At 40.9% G+C, this 24,568-nt stretch overlaps 1 protein-coding gene across 5 annotated transcripts in view; it reads left to right on the top strand.

The window, feature by feature from the left end:
* NTNG1 (netrin G1) overlaps window positions 1–24,568 on the top strand; it is a 356,764-nt gene that overhangs the window by 244,508 nt on the left and 87,688 nt on the right. For all 5 annotated transcript variants that reach the window (XM_058303107.2, XM_058303105.2, XM_058303108.2 and 2 more), the window contains exon 4: window positions 24,296–24,468. In XM_058303107.2, coding sequence (XP_058159090.1) covers window positions 24,296–24,468 — 173 coding nt within the window. The remainder of the gene's footprint in view (window positions 1–24,295; window positions 24,469–24,568) is intronic.

The following is a 24,568-nucleotide window of genomic DNA, read 5'->3' as shown; positions in this document are numbered from 1 at the left end:
CTAGTTTTGGGGCCACACGTTCAGTTCTGCCAGCTCCTGGAGGGCAGCACATCGTGGCCATGTGGTGACTAGGCTGAGAGAAGCATCTCCAGCATGGCCCAGGTTCCCACTCCCTGGCTCCAGAGCTGGAAGAAAGTCCTCTCTTCTCCCTCCAAAGTCCATCTGATGTCCTGCTTCAGGATCATCATCTATGGGAACAGTAACTTCAGGAGAAATTCTCACCTCCATCCAAAGAGTGTGGCCAGGTCTCTTGGCCAAGGTGAAAGCAACACTCTATTTAACAGTCCAATTTCCCAAGTCTGTCTGCTCCTCAGCCTTTTCTCCAAGAGGTTAAGAGACCAGACCTCCATGTTCTTCTCTGTATGTATGTTCTCCTTGTTCCCTGTGAGCAAATACTTGGGCAAAATAACTGCACAGATCACCCAAGGGCCAGTGATCATTTTCAGACCTTGGGCAGCATAAATTTTTATTTAGTGGGGAGAATTCATTTAACTCCTCAGAGACTTTGATTTGGAAAGACACATCAAATTTACATCGCTAACAAGAAAGCTTGCTACAAGTTGTAACAGTTGCCTTTGGATTATCTCACAGAATCAGGGCTTTCCCAGGAAAAGTGGGTATTTCCATTATATCAGTTGAATAAAAAAGCTTTACCAAAGTAGTGCTTTCCAGAACTAAGGGAGATTTTGCCACACATATATTCCATTTTAGTTGTTCCTGGCAGTTTTGCAGCTTCAGATGATTTTAAGATGCATTTTCTATCAAATATCCCCATTTAATATAAGTCCTTCTTAAAAAAGAAGGGCTTTTTAAAAAAAAAAAGAAATAAAAAGTGGAATTACTTTGAATGCTTCTAATGTGGAAACTTAGAGAAATTAAACAACATGCCTAAAGTCACAAAGCTTCTTAAATGGTGAATAATAAACTCAGGGTGCTTTCATCAGCTGAAATAATGCAATGTGGAGGGTTAGGGCTGGGTGCTCCTGTGTCAGCATCATGCCTGTGACCCTTGAGGATGTTTCTCATGATAGGTAAAATTAGGCTTATGCCAGGGGAGAAGACATATCCAGAGACATAGCAAGGTGATTGATTTAAAGGGAAAGGTTCCTTCAGAAGAACCAGAGTGACAGCGGTGGTACAAATACCAGGGCCAAACACTCCAGACCACATCATCAACAACTGCAAAAATCAGGACGTAGCCACAGTAATCCTATTTAACGGTGGCAATTAGAAGCCAGGGTACATGGAGTGGGAGAGGAGCCTTGGAATAAATAATCGCAGCCACAGGAGTTTGGAATAATGTGGTTAAGCCTAATTTGCCAATGCAGCAGACCAGAGCTGGGTCTAAGTCAATGTCAGGACCATCAGAAGAATGTCAGGGAAGGAGGGAAACCCACAGTACATGTTCACAGGTGTCTTGGTTTGTCGGGGCTGCTATGAAAATACCACAGGTTGTATTGTGTCATAGTTTTTGTTTGGAGGCTGGAAGTCCAAAATTAAGGTATTACCCAGCCATGCTTTCTCCCCAAGTCTAGCATTCTGGAGACACTGGATCTCCGCCACCATCACATGGCCCATAATCTGCCTCTTTCTCTGGCTTGCACTTCTGGCTTCTACTTCCACATCCAATTTCCTCTTCTTATACGGACATCAGTTGTACTGGAGTAAGGTCCTCCCTGATTCATTGTTTGGCACCATCCAAACAGGTCTGAAGATCCTGTTGATGAATGAGTCCACACCCACAGAACTGGGCATTAGGACCTGAAGATGCCATTGAGCCACAGCAACAGGGCTGACTTGAACATGTCTTTGTGGGGAACTTGATTCCATCCAAACAGGTCAGGACAGACAAGAGGCAAAGGAGCTGGTCTGACATGGCTTAGAGTGTCTTGGTGGCCTGAAATCCCTGGAACCCCTCAGCAGAAGCACCTGTTCCTCCTGGCTGTCTGACGGGTTACAGGGCCAGCTTGCTTGCTTCTCGGCAGGGTCCTGACACCAATCAATGGTGACAGCACCGTCCCACGCAGACACCTTCTTTGAACAGAGAGCACTCTGTCGGGCAGATTCACTGTCAGCCTCATATCTTACTCTTTGTCATAAGGCTCGTGTGTTTACCAGTGCATTAAATATAACCCTGCAATAGAAAATCCTCATTTTCATGCTTGAAATATATTATGTAATGGCATATCTATTTGACTTTTACTACATGCCTTTCATTCCTCTAAGTGAGGTAATTGACCTTTACTTTGCTACCCTGTGGATTCAAAGGCTACACCATACTCTGAATTTGATATTTGCAGTCCTGTAGGAGAGGCAATTTCAATTTGCTTTTGTTGCAGTGCTGCTCTTTGGGCCCTCAAATGAAGAGAAACCTTGAGGCCCCAGACTGCCTTGTGTCAGTTATTGTCACCGTCATATGGCTTTTATTAGAAAAATCACAGGTCACTTCATTTCTACGGCCATCTCTACAGACTCCTAAGGACTATGGGCCTTGACAGCTTCCAGAACCTTCCACTGTAGTTTCAAATGACATATTCTCACTCCCTGCCTACAGCGGGGGTGTTTAGGGATCCACACACCCTTCAGATTTGGTTGAAGCACCTGAAAGTTTAAATCACTTCTAGTCCACACACATTGAGAAAGAGAAAACATCAGAGAATTTGGTAAGATCCTAAGCTGTCAGCCAGCTATACCCACCAACATCTCATGTAATAATTTAGGACCCGTGTTATCTACAATTCTGCAAGTCAAGATTTGGAGGTCCTGCCTTTCTTTTAGCTCTTTTCCCCATAACCAAAATGATGACAGTTATGATAAGTGTGATGATAATATTGGGGATGACAGTAACGACAGTAAGCACTTACTATGCGCCAGGTGTGCTTTCAAAATGCTTTGAAGATGCTAATTTATTGTATCTGCCCAACAGCCCTTGTAAGGTAGGTGCTATTATTATCCAATTTACAGATTGAGGCACAAAAAAGTTAAATAACTTGCCCAAGCTAACACTATCAGCAAATGGTAGAGACAGAATTCCAAGGCGTTTTAGACTTGAGAGACAGAAGTTCTGGGCACAAGTTTTGATCCAATACACGAGGCAAACTCTTCATGCAGTTTCACTAACTACCAAACCATTTGTGGAGAATCTCAGATTTGATCAGTGAGCTTATGAAAATACGCCACTTCTTCCCCAACACCCCAGGAGGGACTCAGGATCCCTGGACATAATGGATGCCGTGGGAGAGACACAGAGGAGATAGAAATCTCACTCAGGTTTACATACAGAACAAAGCTCTTTCCTACCTGCCGATCAAACAGACAGACCAACAGACATCGAGATTGAGTGTTGGGGGTATCTTACTGTTGGAAAGGCTGGTAATTGACTGCTTTGGGGGATTCAACATCCCCCCTCCCCCATAAATTCAAGTCTTAACCCCCAGGCCTATGACTGTGAACCTATTAGTAAATAGGACATTTGAAGATATTATTATTAGTTAAGATGTGGGCTTGTTTATAATTAAGCTCTTCCAAGATCCTCTTAAGATGAGGCCAGAATGAAGCAGGATGGGCCTTAACACATGTGAGTGAAGTCCTTACAGGAGAGGAAGCCTAGATGGAGACAAGATGACTGAGCAGAAGTAGAGGCCAGAGAAGAAGAGAGATAGGCATGTGACAGAGACAGAGATGCACCTATAAGCCAAACCCCAGGGACTGACTGCAAGCCAGCACCAGAATGCTATGGACCCTGGGAAAATCATGGCTTGGAGAGGAGCTTGATTTTGGACTTGCAGCCTCCAAACCGTGAGCCAATAAATTCTTGTTGATTAAGCCAACCAGTTTTGCAGCGCTTGCCATAGCACTCTGCCAAACTAAGACCAAATATTGACCTGCACATTCTAACATCATCCCTTTCTGTGGTTCATTTCACCATCTACTAACTCCCCTCTGCCTTTTTTCTGTTCTCTTGGCCCTGGCTCCATTCCCTCTGTCTTGATTGGTGCCCTTGAGACAAGGCTTTGGTCACAAATGTCATATTTGAGAAATGATTCTAGAAAGCAAGTTGAGGGAATGGGGAGTGAGACAGAGAAGGGAAGAAAGTAAGTAAAGGAGCTGTGGGTGTCCATCTTCCTAGATATTCCTAAATGGGGACATCTAGGAAGGGGCATGGGGCACACCTCAAAGAGCAAGAAAGCTGGTGTACTTACCTCTAACAGCCATCCTTCACTGGGCGAGGGCTGCCCTTGGGAAGTTGAACCACCTCCGCTTGTGCAGTTTGCTGGTGAAGTATACTAAGAATAGAAAGCAAGAGACCAGGAGGCTGCCTATGGTGGTGGGAGGGAACTGCCTGCAGTGAGTGACCCTCATGGACGGCCGTGGCAAAATCTGAGGGGCCAAGGCTGCTTGCGCTCCCTGCTTTTTATCTTTCCACCTATGAGCCCCTATTCATTCCTCTTTTCCTTTAAAATGATTTTGCTAGCTCATTAAAGCTAGAGCCCAGATCATTGGCACTGAAATCAGGGCAACATGAGTTTTTAAACACTTGAAGAGAAAAAGTTGCCTTCCTTTGGTTAAAGTGTTTTTAATGGAATTCTTGCAACTTGTGGGGGAAGGAGTACAGAGGAGAACAACGAAATGGTTATGTTTACACATTTGAACAAGTTTGGTTTTATATCCAATTACATGCAAACTCCCTAGGCCTGGGTTCTTCATTTGTAAAATGAGGATGGTGATGCCTGCCTATCTTGGCTGCCAGAAATTGTTGCATAGATGAAATAAAACAGGAAAATACACTCTTATGAGTGTGCATTTAAACACAGAGTAAGCTCAATAATGATAGCTAACTTATTATTGCTGTTATTTCTCTTATCCTGTGCTTCCATAGCTCCACAATGCGGGGAGCAGGATTAGATGTTTCTTCCAACAAATATTTATGAAGATCTTACACTACACAAATCGCTATTAATGGCCCCATTAAGGACCTGGGGGCTTAGCCCTGCACATCCCCTCATGAACTTTATGATCCTGTTCACCTTCTTCTATGCTTCAGTATCTCACAAAGTGCTAAAGATTCTTCCCAGACTTCTGCTAAATATAAAATAAAAATGAGAAGATGTCATGACTGTGGAGTAGCTGAGGTGAGATGATAGGTCTCTTTTTTCTGTATTGTTCCACTGAAGGTTTTGTTTATTTTGTTTTACCTGTTCTTTAATGGTTCAGTGCTCAGAAATCATTAAATCTTAAGCACAGTGTTATATATTGTGAGTCTTTAATAAATACTTTATAATAATTGATAATGACACTTAGGTGGAAACTAAAGTTTATTGAGTACCTGTTATGGTAACACTTGATGTGCTATCATTTCATTCAAACATCAGGATAAAATCAAATGAAGTAGATTATTTTTATCTCTCTTTTACAAATGAGGAACGAGACTTAGAACAGCAAAATTACTAAACCTACCGTCAAAGAGTTTAAAGTAATCCAGTGGGGATTCAAATCCAGGTCTTTTTAATTCAAAAAGTAAAGAGATCAGTTTATTTTACTCAATTCCTTTTGTTTAAAAGTATTGCATAAAGCTAGAATTTAAATGGACCTTAAAATCATCTCACATATCTTAGTGTCTGCCTCCTGGTGATAACGTTTCTCTGTTTTCCAAGTCTAAAACCCTGGGAGAAGAATCTGGTTGGCCCAGTTCATCTTTTCAAGGCAGTCCATAAATCACAATTGCTGACTGACTTATGGACTGACTGCTTGAAAGTCAAGCATCCCATCACTCAGTTGGCTTGGGACATGCGGGAGTTATGGAAAAGTAATGTGGCATGTTCTGCTGTCTAACAGGGGCTGTGCTCAGGTATGTTTGTCAGGATTCCTTTGCAAGTGATAAAAAAGTGGTAGAAAAATCATTCAAATTAGTTTAAATAGAATAATTTGGCTCACATAAGTAGGAATTACAGATACAGCTATGTTCAATCAGGCTGGGTTCAAGAGCTGTGCAAAGTCATCCAGGAATTGACCTTCTCTCTTGGTTTTGCTCTCCTCTGTCCTAGTTTCATCCCAAGCCAGGTTTTCCACTTATGGTCAAGATTGCCATGAGGGTCCAGGCTCACCTACCACCAATTTAGCAGTCCTGTAAGAAAAAGAACTTGCTTCCCAGCAAAGGCCTTAGGGTCGATTTTTCAAAGGGATGGTTTGTGTTACAACTCACTCATTGTGCCCAGGAAGATCGAATGGATTGGTGGTCTGAGCCTGGCTTCTCTGTCCACTCTGGAGCTGGAGGCTGGAGTCCCCACCTAAGTCACTTGCCTGAGAATGAGGAATGAATTGTTTCTCAAAAGGTTGTTACCAAAGAAGAGAGAAGGATTTGGGAGCATGCAAAACCTGCAGGATACATGACCACTACTGTATAGATTTAGCCAGAAGGGAGGGTGAGCTGGGCAGCCAACATGGAGTTCCTTAGTTTGCCAGGCTGTTATAAAAGATACCACACAATGGATTGACTTAAGCAATGAAAATTTATTGGCTCACAGTTTTCAGGCTAGAAGAAATGAAAAATTGAGGCAGATGTCTTTGAGGGTCCTTAGCTTGTATCACAAGGCAATGTCCTTCCTTTTTTCCTGTATCCCATTGACTTCCAGCTTCTAGTTCCTTACCATGGCTTTCTCTATAAGTTTATTTAGCTTATAAAGGACTCAAATAATCCATATGAAGGACCCTCATTCAATTGGGCCATACGTTCACTAAAATAACATCCTCAAGAGATCCTATTTACAATGGTTTCACACCCACAGAAATACAGATTAAGATTAAGACCATCTTGGGGTACATAACTCAGTCTACTAAATAGGGCAGTTTTCAAACACAAGCGAAACCCTTCATGTTTCAAAGAAATTAGGCCCCCAAAATCAGCGTAACCTTTCCAAAGTGAATCACCTCATTAATGATTGAATCCAACTCCCTTGATAATATGTCATTTAAGTAAAATGTGACCTTTATCAATACTTACTTATTTTAAATTCACTTTTCATTAAAACAAATTGCTGCAGAACCCCACTTCTGAATATTTAACCATAAAGATAGAAAGTTTGCATCACTGACTATGATTTTGCCCGTGTCAGTAAATCCAGTAGCTACTATCCTGTTATTTTTTTCCTGGCCATATCCTATCTCTTGGATTTTTTTAGAACATATGGCCATTCTTCATTTCTATTCATTTCAGTGCTCTTTATTTCTTTTTAAAAATGTCTTTGTTTCTAATCTTAAATCGCACAGTTTAGGTGGACATCAGGTCACAGCAAATAAGATCAGGTCCCCTTTGGTGATGGTGGGTTTTTTTATTCTCTCTCTCTTTTTTTTTTGGTCTTTAAAACTGCAACTTTTCCAATGCTTGTTAATAAAAGTAGGCCACCAAATAAGTGGAAAAAACAAAGGCTTTGCTAGGGGCTTCTCTTCTTTATGGGATATTTTATTTTATTTCTCAGAGAATGAAGAATTAGAAAAAGCTATTTCCCACAATTTTTCATACCACCCATAAGAATCTAATTCAATTTCCTCTCAAATTTTGTAGTGAAAACTAGAGTATAGAATAAGGTTGCTATAGTAAAATAGGATTCTTTTGCACAGGTTCAAATTTTTTATTCCTGGTCATAAAGGCATTTATTCAATCTGGCCCATTTTTAATCAGACTCTCATAACCACTCCGCAAAAATAAGAACATTTTGAGTGGACAAGTATATACATTTAGGAGAGCTCAACAAAGTACCTAACAATCTAACATGATAAAGGAATACTACACTGCCAGATGGTTGTTAGCCCTCCAGCCAGAGCCTTATGAAACTCTATGGCTTTGCAGAACACAAAAGAACATTTGGTTAATTCCTGGCCTCTTTGGTTTTATCCCAATTTCCCCTACAAAAAGTAGGATTATATATCTTTTCATCTCACTGAGTTACATCTTTTATTTTAGTCCATGGATGTATATAAGAAATAACCGCAGGCTAGTCCACCTCAAAGTGGAAATAAAAACCAAGGTGCAAGAAATATTTCACTTATGTGGTTCCATAAAGAGAAAAAAAGTAGAGAAATCTAATATAGTAGTTGGTTACCTTCAGCCACAGAATGGATGAGTAGGTGTGATAATAACTTGCATACCTTAAAAAATCCCGATGATTTCATCTGATATGAGGAATGTGATTAGCCTCCTGTAACAGGAAAGTTGACTGCCTTTCGCAGAATGGGGCTTGTTTTTTCCTTAAAGGAACATGCCTGGGGAGGTCAGCAGTTGAGGCCCCTAGAGTTGTTCAAGGAAAGCATCAAGTCTTAGTCTCCTTTTAGCCTCCTGCTCCACCATTCTTAATAGGAATTTCATTCTCATGGCTAAAAAAATTCAGAAGCCTCTCCAATATTTCAGCCTGTATCCAAGACAAGAAAGGGGGTGGGGAGAATGGGGAGCAAAAGGTAAAAAGCCAACAAGACATTTCCATTTAACCTGACCTTTTCAAAAGGCTTTCTTGAAAGCCCCACCCAGTAACTTCTGGTCACATCTGATTGGTCAGAACTAGGTAACATGGTCAACCCTAGAGGCAGAGGATTCTGGAAAGGTGAGTATTTCAGTGTTCCCACCTTATTATAGAAGAAGGCGAAAGAGAACAAATTGTGAAGGACTTTTGGATAACCAGCCCCTGCCTTTGCCACACCATCATATAAAAATACCTAACATGTTTTGAACACTTACCAGAATAGGTGTTACATACTTTACATGGGCTATTTCATTTAATCTTCATAGCAACCCTATAATATAGGTACTAATATTAGTCCCATTTAACAGGTGAGGGGAGACTCAGGGCTCTTCATCAGGTCCATGTAGAGCTAGATTAGAACTTAAGTCCATCTGTCTCCAGAATCCAAGCTCTTAACACTAAACAGTCCTGCCTCCCTCATAGAATCCAGTTACTTGAACCCTAGGTCATTTGTATTTCTGGGACCGGAGACTCTCTAAATTTCTATTTTCCAAGAAAAAAATCATGTATGGTGTGTCAATATATCTCAGTAAAATGGCTTAAAAAGTTACTACATCTGTGCATATATTAAGCAACTAGGCTCATCTATTATGTTAATTGGCTTTGGTTTAACTTAGTTTTAATTTAATAAGCTCTTTACCTTTCAAACTTCAGATCAACTGGATGTGCACGTGCAGAGAATGGGGGGAATCTGGTTTACGGTAATTATTTTATGTCTTTTATCCTTCAACCCCCCCCTTATCTAGCTAGATTCCTCATGATGGTAGTGAATTGGTCATGACACACCATTGTATCCCTGTACTCTTCTTGAACAACACATTATCTTAAATTTATAAGCTCCTATTTTTATTTTCTAGTCAAGGTACTCTAGCCTTCCTTGCAAACTTTGGAAAGAGGAAAAGAGTACTTGTAATAGTATTTTAAAGAACAGCCATTTAGTGAATCATCTGATGCTTTACCATGTGCAAATTGAAGGTTTCAAGTAAGATTTAAATGGAACTTCTAGACCAGGGGTTCTTAACCTCTTTTGTTCCAGACTCCTTTCCAATTAGGTGAAAACCACAGACCCCTTACTAAGTCCACACTGTACTGTGTATTATTTAATAAATATATCACACCCACACCAAAACATCCCCACAAGAATAATGTTTTTTTTTGAATTTCAATTCAAGCTCACAGACCTCTATTAAGAAATCCTGCCCTAGAGGGTTTTTAGGATGTCATAACGATGTCTAAGCCATTTATTACCTAAATATAGAAGAAAGCTTTCAGGCCCTTGTTCTATCAACTTTTAGGGCAAACCACTGAATCGTATGGTCTCTTTATTTACACATAAGACCATATGATCCATGTCCATAAAGAACTGATGAAAATAAAAAAACAACCATTTAAAGAATGGGAAAGATATTTGAACAGATGCTTCTCCAAAGAAGAAATGCAAATGGCTAAAAAGCACATGAAAAGATACTCAAAATCACTAGCTATTAGGGAAATGCAAATAAAAACTACGAGATACCATCTTACTCCCATTAGACTGGTGGCTATTAAAAAAACAGAAGACTACAAGTGTTGGAGAGGATGTGGAGGAATGGAAACACTCATCCCCTGCTGGTGGGAATGCAGAAGGATCCAGTCATTCTGGAAGACAGTTTGGTGGTTCCTCAAAAAACTAGCTATAGATTTGCCATATGACCCAGCAATTCCTCTGCTGGGTATGTACCCAGAAGAACTGAAAACAAGGGCACAAACCAATATATGCACACCAATATTCATAGTGACATTATTCACTATGGCCAAAAGTTGGAATCAACCCAAATGCCCATCAACAGATGAATGGATAAACAAAATGGGGTATATACATACAATGGAATACTACCCAGCTATAAGAAGGAATACAGTACTAACATATGGGATAATATGGATGAATCTTGAAGACCTTACATTGAGTGAAGCAAGCCAGGCATTGAAGGACAAATACTACATGTCTTCTCTGATATGAAATAAGCAAACCACACTGTCTCAGAGAGCTAAAGACTGGATGATAGGCTTACAGGAAATTGGGGGAAGGGGGGAGGAAAGTTGTGACCTGATGCCTACATGGGTGAAATCTATGATAAAGTGGAGGTAAGTAGTTGTACAGGGAAGGGATAAGACAGGGCATAGGATACTATTGCATAAGGCTTTGCAGGCTTGAGAGGGGCTAGTTGGGAGGATGGGTCAGGTGGCCCAAGGAATCAGGGGGAGGGTTGGGGGAAACAGATGAACATGGGAGATTGTCAGGTATGTGGTTGAAACTATAATGTTGAGAAAACGCTGTAGAAAATATAATAAGGAAGGGTTATCTGTTTAAGTTGCTTAATGGAGGGCATCTGGCACAGGGGCAGGTTTCTAGGGAGTGTGTGAGTGCTCATCTTATCATGATGTGTTATATTATTGGGTAGAGACCCATACAATGAGTGGGAAGGTGTAGCCCCATCTTAGGGAGGCCTGATGTTCTCAAACACAGGGAATTGTGTCTCTTGAGAGAACTGGTGGCTCCCAATGGGAGAGGACAGTCTAGTGTATCATGCCCTCAGCATTGTTGCAAGTATCTGTGAATCTGATCCTTCAAGCAGGGAAGTTTGGTTGTCACTGTGGGCCCTGAGAGGAGGGGGAGAGAGGAATAGAATAGATGGAAACAGGGTAACTGGGGTCAATGGAAGTGTTCCACAAGATTGTACAATGATGGATATAGGACATGTTAAATTTCACCAAAAATGCATAGAAGTGTACAGGCTAAAATGTAAACCATAATGTAAACCGTAGTGTAACTAAAAATTTAGGAAAGTGTACAGTCTAAAATATAAACCATAATGTAAACCAAAATGGAACCATGTTTGGTAGCTGTTTTTCAATATCTGTACATCAGGTGCAGCAAATATAACATGAACATGTAGAAAGATAATTCCTGGAGGAGGGGAAAAAGGGCTTGATGTTGAATATATGGGAGTGCCTTATATTGTATTGTGACTTTACAGTGATCTAAAACTTTTTTGAAGACAAAACTAAAAATTAAAAAAAAGGATGTAGATCCCGAGGAAGGAATTAAAGAAATTGCGTTGCCACAGGGCAACACCTATTACAGTGATGAAAGGCAAAATGTCAAAAACAAAGTTTTATGATATTTTTCATTTTTTAATACCCCAATTTACTTTTTACTTTTAGTTTTTCTAAATTAGTACTTTATTTCTAATCTTTAAACCTATCACTACTATTAAATTTTCCTACTAATTGAATTTGACAATATATTAGGCTTCATTTGTGAAAAAGTTTTGGACCGCAGAGAGTTTCGACAATGGGAGGAACACTGGTGTGTGGTGTTTTTTCATGGGGGACACATGGTTAGGAGGAAGTTCTCCAGGGTATATAGGGTATATAAAAATGTCTGGATATTCATTGGGTATTTTCATAGTAGTTAGAGTTACAAATGACAGCTGAGGGAGTGCTGACTTCCTAGCCAGGGGAGCTCTGTCACATTCCCCAATGGGACAGCAGCAATCCCCCAAGTACAAGGGCAAAAACCAGTGAAGAAGGATGGTCCAATGATGAACCCTTCATACTGATGACTGTGCTTATGAGCCTGTGTGCCTGAAATTTCAACTAGGCCTAGAGCTGCAGGGTGGCTAATAGTTTCCTCCTGAGAGCCTCCGTGTTGCTCAAATGTGGCCACTCTCTAAGCCAAACTCCAAATGCAAATGAATTACCTTCCCTCCAGCATGAAACATGACTCCCAGGGATGAGCCTCCCTGATGTCAAGGGATTACTACCAATCACTAGCTGGTGATGCAACTAAAAAATACCTTGAATGAAAGGGGGAAATGTTAAAGACAAATGAATTTATATGGCTAAGAGTCTTCTAGGAAGAGTCGGGAGGTCGTCAGAGGGGTTGCACTTATGTACATCCCAGCACATCCCAGAGGCAGCCAATGTACATACAACCCCATGTACTGGTGCTCCTGGGGCTGTGGAGACACAGATTCTACCATCATGGCAGATGGCTCTGGAGTTCACTGCTTTGTCAGTGGGCCCTACTTGGGAATTTGTGTTCCTGAGTGTGATGGAGTTGGACTCAGATGTGATCTTCTACACATGCCTCTTCTGTCACTTTTACTGAACCTGTGTTTGGCGCTGGGGTTGGTGTATACTCAGGAGACTTGAATATCTGGACTCGCCATGTGCCAGCTGGGCCCTGAGCCTCAGCAGAGTGGCGACTTCTACTCTCTGTTTCATTGGATTACCCAGGTCACCTAACAGGGACGTGAAAAGTGACTACCCAGGTCAGCTAACAGGGAACTGAGAGTGACTACAAAAGCAAGCAGGAGAATCACATCCATCAACCATGTGGGATCTAAGCCCTCTCTTGATTTAGAGGTGGAGTGACATCACCATCCCAGAGTACACAGGATGGAGGAATAAAATATGGATTAGAGTGGACTTACTGGTATTCTACTATAGAACAAGTGTGACTAGTAATGGTAAAAATTGTATCACTGATGTGGAGAAAGTAGCCATGGTAGTTGCTGAGGGCAGGGAGAAGGAAGAAGAGATGTGATGTGGGGGCATTTTCTGGACTTGGAGTTGTCCTAAATGATATTCCAGGGACAGATTCTGTACATTATATATCCTGCCATAACCCAATGAATGGACTGTCAGAGAGTATAAACTACAAGGTAAAATATAATCCATGCGGTACAGCAGTGCTCCAAAATGTATTCACTAAATCAATGAATATGCTACAATGATGAAAGAGGTTATTGATGTGGGAGAAGTGGGATATATGGGAACCTCTTATATTTTTTAATGTAACATTTTGGTGACCTATGTACCTTTTTAAAAAGGCAATTAAATTTAAAAATGTTTTTAAATAATTAATTGGGACTTGTGCTATAACCCAACATGTGGTCTATCCCAGTGAATGATCCATATACACTTGAGAAGAATGTTTTTTCAGCTGTTTGGGGGGTACAATGTTTTGTATATGTCTGTTAAGGCTATTTCTTTTATCATATTATCCAAGCGCTCTGTTTCCATATTAATCCTCTGCAGAGATATTCTATCTATTGATGACAGTGGTGTATTGCAGTCTCCAACTATTACTGTAGATGACTATTTATCTCTTCAGTTTTGCCAGTGTTTGCCTCATGTATTTTGGGGCACCATGAATTGGTGCATAAATATTTTGGTTGCTATTTTTCTTGTTGCGGTGCCCCTTTTTAAATATACAGTGTCCTTCTTTGTCCCTTACAGCAGTTTTTTTTTTTTTAATATTAGTATAGCTAGCCCAATTCTTTTATGTTACTGTTTGTGTGGGATATCTTTTTCCAAACTTACCCTTTCAACCAATTTGTGACTTTGGGTATAAACATTAAATAGATGGATGATAAAAAGAAATAAGACTTTCATGCTAATGTGCTGGAGGTGCACTTAATGTTGGGGTTTAAGATATATTTAGGGGATTTGAATCTCTGGACTGACAATGTGATAGCCAGATCCTGAGCCTCAACAGACTCCAGCACCTACAATCTGATTTATTGGACTTACCACACTCAGCTAAGATGGAGGTGAAGAAGGACAACCACCACACCATGGAGCCTAGAGTGATTACAACTGAAAATGGGAGGATTGCATCCAGCATCCAGGTGGAATCTGAGCCTCCTCTTGACATAAAGGTGCAATGGACACAACCAATCCAGTGTCCACATAGAAGAGGTGGCATTGGATTGGGAAAAGTGGACATAATGGACAAAGGGTATGGGGAAAGGCAGGAAGAGATGAGAGGTGGAGGCGTCTTAGGGACATGGAGCTGCCCTGGATGGTGCTTCAGAGGTAATCACCGGACATTGTAAATCCTCACAGGGCCTACATGATGGAATAGAGGAGAGTATGGGCCATGATGTGAACCAATGTATATGAGGTGCAGAGGTGCCCAAAGATGTACTTACCAAATCCAATGGATGTGTCATGATGATGGGAACGAGTGTTGTTGGGGGGGGGGGGGAGAGGGGGGGTGGGGGGGTGGGGTTGAATGGGACCTCACATATATATTTTTAATGTAATATTATTACAAATTCAATAAAAAATAAAAAAATTAAAAAAAAAAAAAAAAAAAAAGAAATAAAAAAAAGAACTGATCAAAATCTCAGTTTTCATTTTCTACTCCCAGAGAAAATTGTGTAGCAATTTCTATGCTTCAAAATAAATAAATAAATGAAAAGACTTACCAATCAGTTTTCAAAAATTATTTTTGGAACAGAGCCCAGGAAAGGAAAGCCCCATCACCCAGGGGGTAGATTAGATATTCAATATATCTGTGACAGAATGAGCTTAAGAGCTATTATGGAAACATGCCCTCTGGATTCTCAGGGAGGTTTCCCTCACTGCCAGGGAGCCTCCTTCCTTCAAGTATGCTTCTCCTGTAATAAAGGAATCCAAACACGAGTTGGTTGATGATCATGTGGCCTGTTCATATGGGGCTGCTTTCAGAGGATTGTATTATAAACTATTTTACCTTGGCCTTTGGGCATTGTTAGTTTGGAAAAATAAACATTTTGCTTACCAGTGATAACTACCATGAGAGCCTGGGCTATGTGAATGTAGGAGAGGGTAGCAGAACGCCGCAAGGCTTAGTGGGAACAGGATTGCGCAAGACCCATTAGGTACTGGAAGATAGGGCTTTGCTTTAAGATTGACCTCAATAAGTGATAATAACGATAGATTGTATTTATTGTTTATTACACACCAGCTAGTGTGTTATGAAATAAGTCCAGATGTGTGTAACAGGGACTCAAATTAACTATGCCTTAAGCAAAGTAGCTTATTTTCCTCTCCTTGCAGTAGGAAGACAGGTGCTTCAGGTTTGGGATGGCGGCTCTGCCTGGCCCACCTTTCCCAGACTTCAGTGGAGATAGTCTGAGTGCCCAGGCTCCACTGTCCCCAGTTTTCGCCATAATCCATGTGGTCCTAGAAGGCTCAACACGGTGTTTCTGTCCCAGGAAGCAAGATGAGAAAAGGGGAAGCGATTTCAGGCTGCCTGTTCTTCAAGGTACAACAAGAGTGATCGAGATACCACTTCTGCTAATATCCCACAGTACAGTCACACGGCCACCCCGAGCTAAAGGAGGTGGGAGATGGAGTCTTTGTACTGGTGACTGTGCGCACAGAAGAGAAGCTCTTACCCACTGTTTTCTGTTTCAAATTCTTTTTTTTTTTTTAATTTTAGTGCTTTTCATGAGTACAATTCAGTGGTGTTTAGTATATTACCAAGTTGTTCAACAATTACTGCTAATTCCCGAATATTTTCACCACTCCAAAAGAAATCTCATGCCCATTCAGTCACTCCCCATTTCCCCCTCTCCACAACCCCTGGAAAACACTAATCCACTTTCTCTCCTTATGAGATATTTTATATAAATAGAATAATAAAATATGTAGCCTTTTGTTTCTGCCTTCTTTCACTCTTCCTAATGTTTTTAGGGTTCATCTATTTTGTAACTTGATCAGAATTCACTCCTTTTTTATGGCCGACTAGTATTCCATTGTATGGAATCTTACATTTTGTTTGTCTGTTCCTCAGTTGATGAGCATTTGAGTTATTTCCACATTTAGACTATGACGAATAATCTTGTTATGAACATTCATGTACAAATTTTTGCATGGACATATATTTTCAATGCTCTTGGATGTATACCTAGGAGTGGAAGTGCTGGCTTATATGGTAATTCTATGTTTAAATTTTGAGGGACTGTTGTGCTTTTCCAATGCAGCTGCATCATTTTACATTCCCACCAGCAGTGCATGAGGGTTCCAATTCTTCCACATCCTTGTCAACCTTTGTTATTGTCCATCTTCTGTCTTATAGCCATCCTGTGGGTATGAAGTGGTATCTCATTGTGGTTTCAGTCTGCATTTCCCTAATGTCGAATGGTGTTGAACATCGTTTCATGGGTTTATTAGCCATTTGTGTATCTTCTTTGGAGAAATGTCTATTTAAATCCTTTGCCTGTTCTTTTTTTTTTTTTAATTGGATTGTCTACTATTAAGTAGTAAGAGTTCTTTATATATTCTGGATGTATAATACCATTTTAAGCAGTAAGTATAAATAGTTCTAACATAGTTCAAGTGTTTAGTTTTTATATGAATACTTTAGATTTAACAGAATTTATGAAGCAAAATGGCCCACCCAGTTTGTGAGTACAATTAAAACCCCAGTGCTTGTCAGTTTTAGGCCAACAGTTTCAAAACAGAATACTGATAGAAGGGAGAAGGTTTACATGAGGGGCTCTCCACGATTTTCACTTTACAACACTGGAGGGAACTCAGTTGGTTGTACTGGTGCTTCTCAAACTTTGCCATGCATGTAAATCACCTGGGGATCTTGTTAAAACGCAGGTGCAGATTTACTATGTTTAAAGTGGGTCTGAGATTTCTAACAAGGCTTCAGGTGATACCGAAGCTGCTGGTCTGTGGACCACACTTTGAGTAGCAAGTGAGAGTATCGGTGTTAACATTTGCTGCCTGGAGGCATGGCGCTAATTCTTACATGGACCACTCGGCCTTGTTCTGGCCTGACAGTGCTATCCTGGAACAGGCACGGCCTTTGGAATTGACCCTTGGCAACTACTTACAAGCAATGTGTTTCATTAATCAAGTGAGTTCCCTGCTCCCAGCCATATTTTCAACAATTGCAAATTAGGAATAGTGGAACCTCCTTCTGAGAACTGTTATGAGAATGAGTGAAATAGCATGTGTAAAGCATCTATTACAGTTCCAGATACACAGTGGGCCTTGGTGAGTGCTCGTTAATTTCCTCCACCTGGTTCTGTTGTAGAGGCTGTTTGTGACTGTTGAGTGCCAATGTGCCATCATCAGTGTAGAGACAACTACCTGTTAATACCCCACTCACCTCTGTTTTCATGATGAGTTTTAGGAAGTATTACCCTCTTCATGATCTGTAGCTATTCTATGTATGTTTCCTTTTCTCCTCAACATATATATCTTCCTGGAGATTAGGAGTATATGTGGTCTTCTTTTTGAATCTCCAGGGGGCCTCACACAATGCTATCCATAGAATTTTTCATTAATTAATGCTTACAGAATGAATCAGACAGCTGCTCTCAGCAGCAACAGTAGCAGTGGTAATTATAGAAATAACAATAATAATTGAAACTAACATATATTAAGAACTTTGTGTCAGACACCATCCTAAGGGCTTGCATGCAGTGTCTTACATAATCCCCCAAGCCATCCTTTGACATTCATCCATTTGTTGTCCCTGATTTCCAGGCAAGACAACCGAGGCTTATCCATACTTACAAAGACAGCATGCCCTCTGCAGTGGAAGGAACAGGGCTTGGAGTAAGGCCTCCCACGGTCTGAATCCTTGAACAAGCTGTGAGGCTTCAGTTTCTTAATCCCTCAGTCTTCAGATGTGGCATCTGTAATTATTCGTGCCAATCTCAGGGGATTTATTGTGAGCTTTGCATGAAATAATGTGCGAAATATGCAAAAAAGCACTTAGCACCATGCCAGGTGCTTGGAAGTATCCGGTCAATGTTAGCTCTTTTTATGTGTTTGTTAGGTCACTCATCTGTGATCTCACAGCAAGTAAGTAGCAAAGCTGGGATTTGAATCCAGGCTGTATAATTCCAGTGTCATAACACAGAATCTCTAAATTACATTGCTCCAAGTTTCCCATGTCAAATATTGAGGTAGGCACCAGAAAGTCAAATGTCCATGTGAAAAGAGAAAGGTTGGGGGCTGCAGAGACAGAAGAAGGTATGTGAGAAGTATTTTATAATTTATCAGTTTTTAAAAGATATTTATAAAGTTCTAATATTTGTGCAAATGCACTTTCTAAAATCATCTGTGTAGCTATTGGCACTAGCTAGCATGTAGCTAATGCCAGAGACTGATCCAGGTTTTGTGGTGCCTGAAACTTAAACCACTTGGGAGACCCTCATTAAGAAAAAAAGCTTTAATTACTATAAAAGTACAATGATGCAAATTATGCAAAAGCATATGACCCATATGAACATAGCCGGGCTCCTCCTCAGGTCCTAGGAAGGGCACTGAAGTATAAACTTCATTTGCTTTATGGTGAATCATCCTTTGGTGCAAAACAGCCCAAATCCTGCAAGGTAGCAAGCCTGGCTTTCCTTCCTGTTTTACCTTGCAAAGGGCAAGTTTCTACCATCTTTGGCTTGGGAGTTCTATAGGAAGCTAGTAATAGACTATTCAGATCTCCAACTCACAGGAAATTTTGGTGGGTAGCACATTTCCCAGAATAGATATATTAAGTTATACAGAGAACCAAGCAGATGTATGGGTTTTTCATACCTCCAGGCAGGTGGTACAGATCTAAATGTCGGAGAATTCTCATAAGCAAAATTAAATTGACTCCTGACAGCTGGTCACTAAAATACAGGAAGTGAAGACCTGGTTGAAAGCAAGAATACACCGGTGTTGATTAAGTTGGCATCATGGAAGAGAGCTCACTTATTTTTAAGCCCGTCTTAGTGATGTCCTCGTTTGGCAGTGTGTGCTGTTTGTCACACACAAGTAGATCGTCAAGGTACAGGCAAGTCAATTAGTTCTATCTGCAGTGTCTTGATGTGAGTCCTGGGTGTGTAAACAGAAGCTGTGAAAAGGCTTAGCTATCCAGAACATCAGATATTTGACGGCTAGCAGAACCTTTTAGGTCTCCACTTGCTCAGTTCCTCCCCTGTGTAATGTGACAGCAGATGTGGGAGCTGGATGGCTGTGGAAATGGATAATGAGTCTGTCAGAGACAAGTGGGATGTCACAGAAATCTGCCCTCCACCCATCACAAGGATGGAGGTCACAACACCAGGAATTGAGAGCAATCTCCCAGCATTGTGAAATCCCATTTTTTCCACTGGAGGGAAAGCCACTCTGGCAAGGGCTAAATAAAGGATTTTAATGTCTGGCTGGAATAGGGGTGATGAGAATAAACTGAGCTGTGGAAAATGGAAAGAAGCCCTTTCCAAACAGATCAATGCTGTGGTGCTTCGGCATCTACTTCCCACATGTTCTGCCCTGGCACCTCAATTGTCACAATGACTAAGGAAAGACAGTCCAGAAGCTAAGTGAGGACAGCAGCTTTACTGCTGGAGAAATCATAGCTTTAGCCAGTGCCCAAGCGACACTCCCCAAATTTCATCCAAACCAGGGTGGATATCCTTGCATAAGGATTTGAAGCTAAAAGGTACATATTCCTGAACAATTATGCTATGCCAATGCTTTGTTTTTCCCCTAAGCTGTGTTCTTTTCCTACATCTTTTGGGCTTTTTTTTTTTTTAAGATAGCTCTTGTGTTAGGGTTTAGGCATTTGCCAAGTCCACTGGAGTTTCAAGTTTAAATTATATTAAATTGGGTTTACAAAATCCCACCAGTTTTGTAGAGTTCCCTTTGCCTGATATAAGCTTGGTTTTGAAAACCAGTTGTGAGAGCATGGAGCAGTTTTCAGCACACATCATGGAGTGTTTGATTCAGTACAATGCTTATTAATTCCTTGTTACTAGTCCTTTACCAGTTAGACATGGTGGAACATGTGGATAAAGTTCCTGTTGTTAGAGAACTGTTTATTGTCCACTTGTTTATTCATCAAATATTTTTGAGCACTTATTATGAGCCAAGCATCTTGACATGTGCTAAAGATGTTACAATAAATAAGCAGACATGACCCCTGCCCCCCAGAGCTTGCATTCTAGTGAGCATGACAGAAGAGTAAGCTATGAAAATAAGCCTATGTCTATAGGGGAGAGAGTGAGGGCTTTATTATGTAGGTGGCCTTGTTTGATGCTCATAGGAAAGGCATCCAGTCCTGGTGGGTCAGAGAAGTGTTCAAATAGGTGATCAGCAGATGATTTTTGAACGTCAATGAGGAGCCAGATCCTGAGATGTCTAAGTTAATATCAGGTGGGTAAGAATTATCCAGCTAAAATAGATTGGGCTAGGAAAGAAGAATCTTCTAGGCAGAAGGAACAGCTTATAAGATTATCTGATGGACAAAGTTTGGAGAACTACTGAATTGGGAATGATGCAGATAAGCCTGGAGAAGGGACAAGAGATAGGTCACAGAGGGACTAGGGCATTGTGTTAATTACCTAGCTTGGACTGTATCCTGAGATTAATGAGAAATCTTTCAAGGGTTCCAAGCCAGGAATGACCCAAATATATTTTTGTGAAAGATTATGTTAATTGTGTTGAGAATGGACTGGGGAGGAGCAAAACTAAAGGCTGAAAGTGATGATGGTGATGATAATGATGATGATTTCAACCTGCAAAGAACTGTATGGATTTGACAGATACCAAGGAGGAATCTCAGGCCTTGGTGAGAGACTCAGTAAATGTTAGATTAGAGAGGATAGAAAAGAGAGGAGGAGGAGTCATTCTTGGCCAATTTGGTGGAGGCAGTACCCATTTTACTGAGATAGTAAACACAGAAGGAAGAAAAGTTGGAAGAGGGAAGATACAGGGTTCAGGTCTGGGTATGTGGAGTTGGAATCTGACGTTGTCTGTGGAACATCCACTTAGACTTGTCTAGGAGGTAGTTTTATGAATAAAGCTGAAGCTCAGAAGAGAGTCCATAATGGAGATACAGATCTAGGATTTATCAACATGTTGATCCGGTATTTGCCTGTTGAATTGAAGGGTGGGTTTCTGCGGATTCATGTGGGATAAATGTATAGGCTTCAGAAAATCTGTGAATTTTCTAAAAAAAATTTTTTTTTTAGATTTATTTTATTTATTTCTTCCCCTTCCCTCATTGTTTATACTCACTGTCTGCTTGTCTTCTTTTTTTTTAAGGAAGCACTGGGAACTGAACCCATGTGGGAGGGAGGCACCCAATTACTTGAGCCACCTCCACTCCCCTAAAATGTTTTCAAAATGTTTGCATTTACTTTGATATATTCTTTTTTTTTTCTGGAGGGATAATAATGCGACTTGCTTTAAAGGATCTATAACTCAAAGGAAGTGAAGGAGCACAGAGGGACACTGAAGAGACAGCTTGTATGTGTGTTCCCAGAAGAGTGTGCTGACTGTCTGGGTAAAGACCAGAATCCAAAGAACAGCGCATGAAGGAAACAGGCAGAAAAAGAGGTCCCTGAAAATGAACTTAGGGATACAAGAGAGAGAAGAAGTCAGGGAAAAGGGAGTGGTCCACAGAGTCAGTGCCCCTGAGGAATGAAATAAGACAAGGAAAGTATCCATTGGGTATTGAACAAGTAGCTCATGGAGAAGCTTGGCAAGAGAGTTTGTAGTCAGTTGAAAGGAGTAAGTGAGTAGGAAATGAGAAAGTGGAGATAATGATGGTAGAAAATTCAAGAAGGGAGTGGCAAGAGGTAAGGAGGAGCTGGAGAAAAAGTTCTGGGATACAAGTTCCCTTAAGATAGGAGAGGCTAGTGCATTTAGTGAATACACACACACACAGAGCTTTAAGTAACCATCAAACACACAGAAACATTTAAGGAAATCAAAAGAGATAGATAGTGGTCTGGATAGATTTTAGGGAAGGGTTATACACTGAGTTGAGTCTTGAATGATTAATAAGCTTTTGGACAGGTGAGGATGATTGAAAGAAATCTAAGGAAAATAATATTAAACATTCATCTAATCTTCCTTCACCTCCTTTTGTTATTCAAATAATATTTTCTTGTCTACTATCACGTCTTTAAAATGGAAATTGCCTGTAACTCACACAGTGACTACAAGTATGAAAGTATTAACAGTTACAAGATATATAATCCAATTTACAATTACTACGTGCATACTTGGTCTTCACAAATGAAGCCAGCTAAGTCTTTGGGGTCACATTGTTCATTTCCTTATTTGGAATTTTTAACACCAGGCAAGGTGCTAAATCAGGATAATCTGGTGCTTCTATCACTTAGGTTTCAAACATCCTCCATATATATATAAACACACCCATAAATAACAGTGCTAATGTTGAAAGGAGAGAGATCCTTTAATAAGCAACCTAGCACAACTCCTTGCATAGAGGAGATTGTTTCAAGACTTAGTCCATAATTAAATACTGTCTATTTAACATAACTGAATTATTTTTCCTCTTATCATGCATACCTTTTAAGACTGTACAAATGTTAATTTTAAAAGGTGTTGTTTATGTGCCTAAGTTGAATAGGTATCGTTAAAATAATAACCTTCGAGCTGATTACAGTTTTTAACTCTACAGAGGGCAGAGTGCCACTAAAAGTATTACAAATTGTAGTAGAGCCCTTTGGAAGCTAGGCTGGGTCTCACCCCAGGGAGGTTTGCGTGGGGGACTATTGCTTTAGGGCCACAATTTATAATTAGAAGAGCTCCTGGGAGCTCCCAGGAATAGTCTTAGCCATTCCTTTTCGTAATTATAGGTCAGTATCCCAAACAAAGCATATATGCACAAAAGAGAAACTTGGCCATTGCCTAGCAGACATTCTAAAAATCCTACATGAGTTGTTGTTAAACACTCTCGTTTTCCTATTGTACAAGTATTCTGTGCCTTTTCCCAACTCATAACATCTGCCACAAAACAAAACAAAAATTAGCAAAGCCACCTATTTCCTTATCTTTCGAAAACTTGGTTTTCTGTATTTTGTCTTAGTTCCTGGAGTGGGCCAGGCTCATTTTAAAAGAGGGAAAAAAACCCAACATTTTTAGGTTCTGACTCTGACCGAGCTAGGAGTTTACACCCCAGCCTGGGTGCCGAATGGACGCATCTCTTCCCCCATACGTTATTCTGACTTCCAGGCCATGGTCATTCATTCAACTTAGGTTCTGTTTTCCAGAGATGGAGTCCGTGCTGGGTATGGTGCAATTTATTATCTACTGCCTCAACAAATATCAAGATGGCCTTTGCAACTTTATTGTCAAAGATTTTGGAAATAGGGATGTATTTTTGTGAGAATTGCATATTCCATCGTCGCCTCTAATATATCACAGCCTTATTCACAGGCGCAGAAGGCAGGGCCTTTGCTAACAACCTCAAACCCCTGCCACACGTACGTTTTTACGTTCCAGGAGTCTAAGCATTTCTATCAGAGTCCTCTGGCCTGTTTCCGAGAGACCTTGTGTCAGCCTTCTTGGCTGGGAATAGGAAGTCTGGGAATTACTGTCACACCTCTCTCCTGGTGTGTGTGAGGCCTTATTGGAAAAACTCTCAAGTGAGGAAATTTCATTTTAGAGTGGGGAATGAGAGCCCCGGATTACCTCCAGGGTGTGTAAAAGCATACCTAGGTAACCAAAGGAGTATCTTTCTGTTTAAACAAATAAGAATTGCACTTCCAGGCTAAAACAAAAAAAGATAACATTGTTCTTTAAGCCCAGATGAAACCCAGGAGGAACTGTCATAGATCTGATAATATCACAGAGAAACCTCCCACGGGTGGCGATAATTTGAAAGCTGCTGGGAAAACCTTGATTTTGAGCACAACTCTTTTAGGCAAACCTCCCCTCCTCCCTTAGCAGCAGCCTGGTGTTAGGATTCCCCAAAGTTTGGTGAAAGGGCGGGCTGCAGCAGAACCCCCCGGGCACTCTTTGAAAAGCGGGATTCTGAGGCAGGGCCTGGGAATCTACATTTTTATCAGCAGCCTTTAGGAAGCCCTAAAGCTTCCTAAAAGCTTCCCGGTTAAGAAGCGCCGCCCTGGGAGACAGACCTGTAAGGGCGCAGTGGTGGTCCACGCCAGCCTGACTGACGATGAACTCTTTGTCTCTTCTCTGCCTAGGTGCAAGTGTAATCTCCACGCCACTGTGTGTGTGTATGACAACAGCAAACTGACATGTGAGTGTGAGCACAACACTACAGGGCCAGACTGTGGGAAGTGCAAGAAGAATTATCAGGGCCGACCTTGGAGTCCAGGCTCGTATCTCCCCATCCCCAAAGGCACTGCAAATACCTGTGAGTAATTTCACTCAGTAACCCCATATTTTGTGCACACTGTGCTGCTAGTTCCTTTCAATTTCACTCACATCTGTGATTTTACTCCTCCTGCCAGTTG

Source organism: Dasypus novemcinctus, chromosome 9 (assembly GCF_030445035.2).
Source record: "Dasypus novemcinctus isolate mDasNov1 chromosome 9, mDasNov1.1.hap2, whole genome shotgun sequence".
Lineage (NCBI taxonomy): Eukaryota > Metazoa > Chordata > Mammalia > Cingulata > Dasypodidae > Dasypus > Dasypus novemcinctus.
The sequence above is the reverse complement of the archived record's forward strand: the minus strand, read 5'-3'. Positions and strand labels throughout refer to the sequence as shown.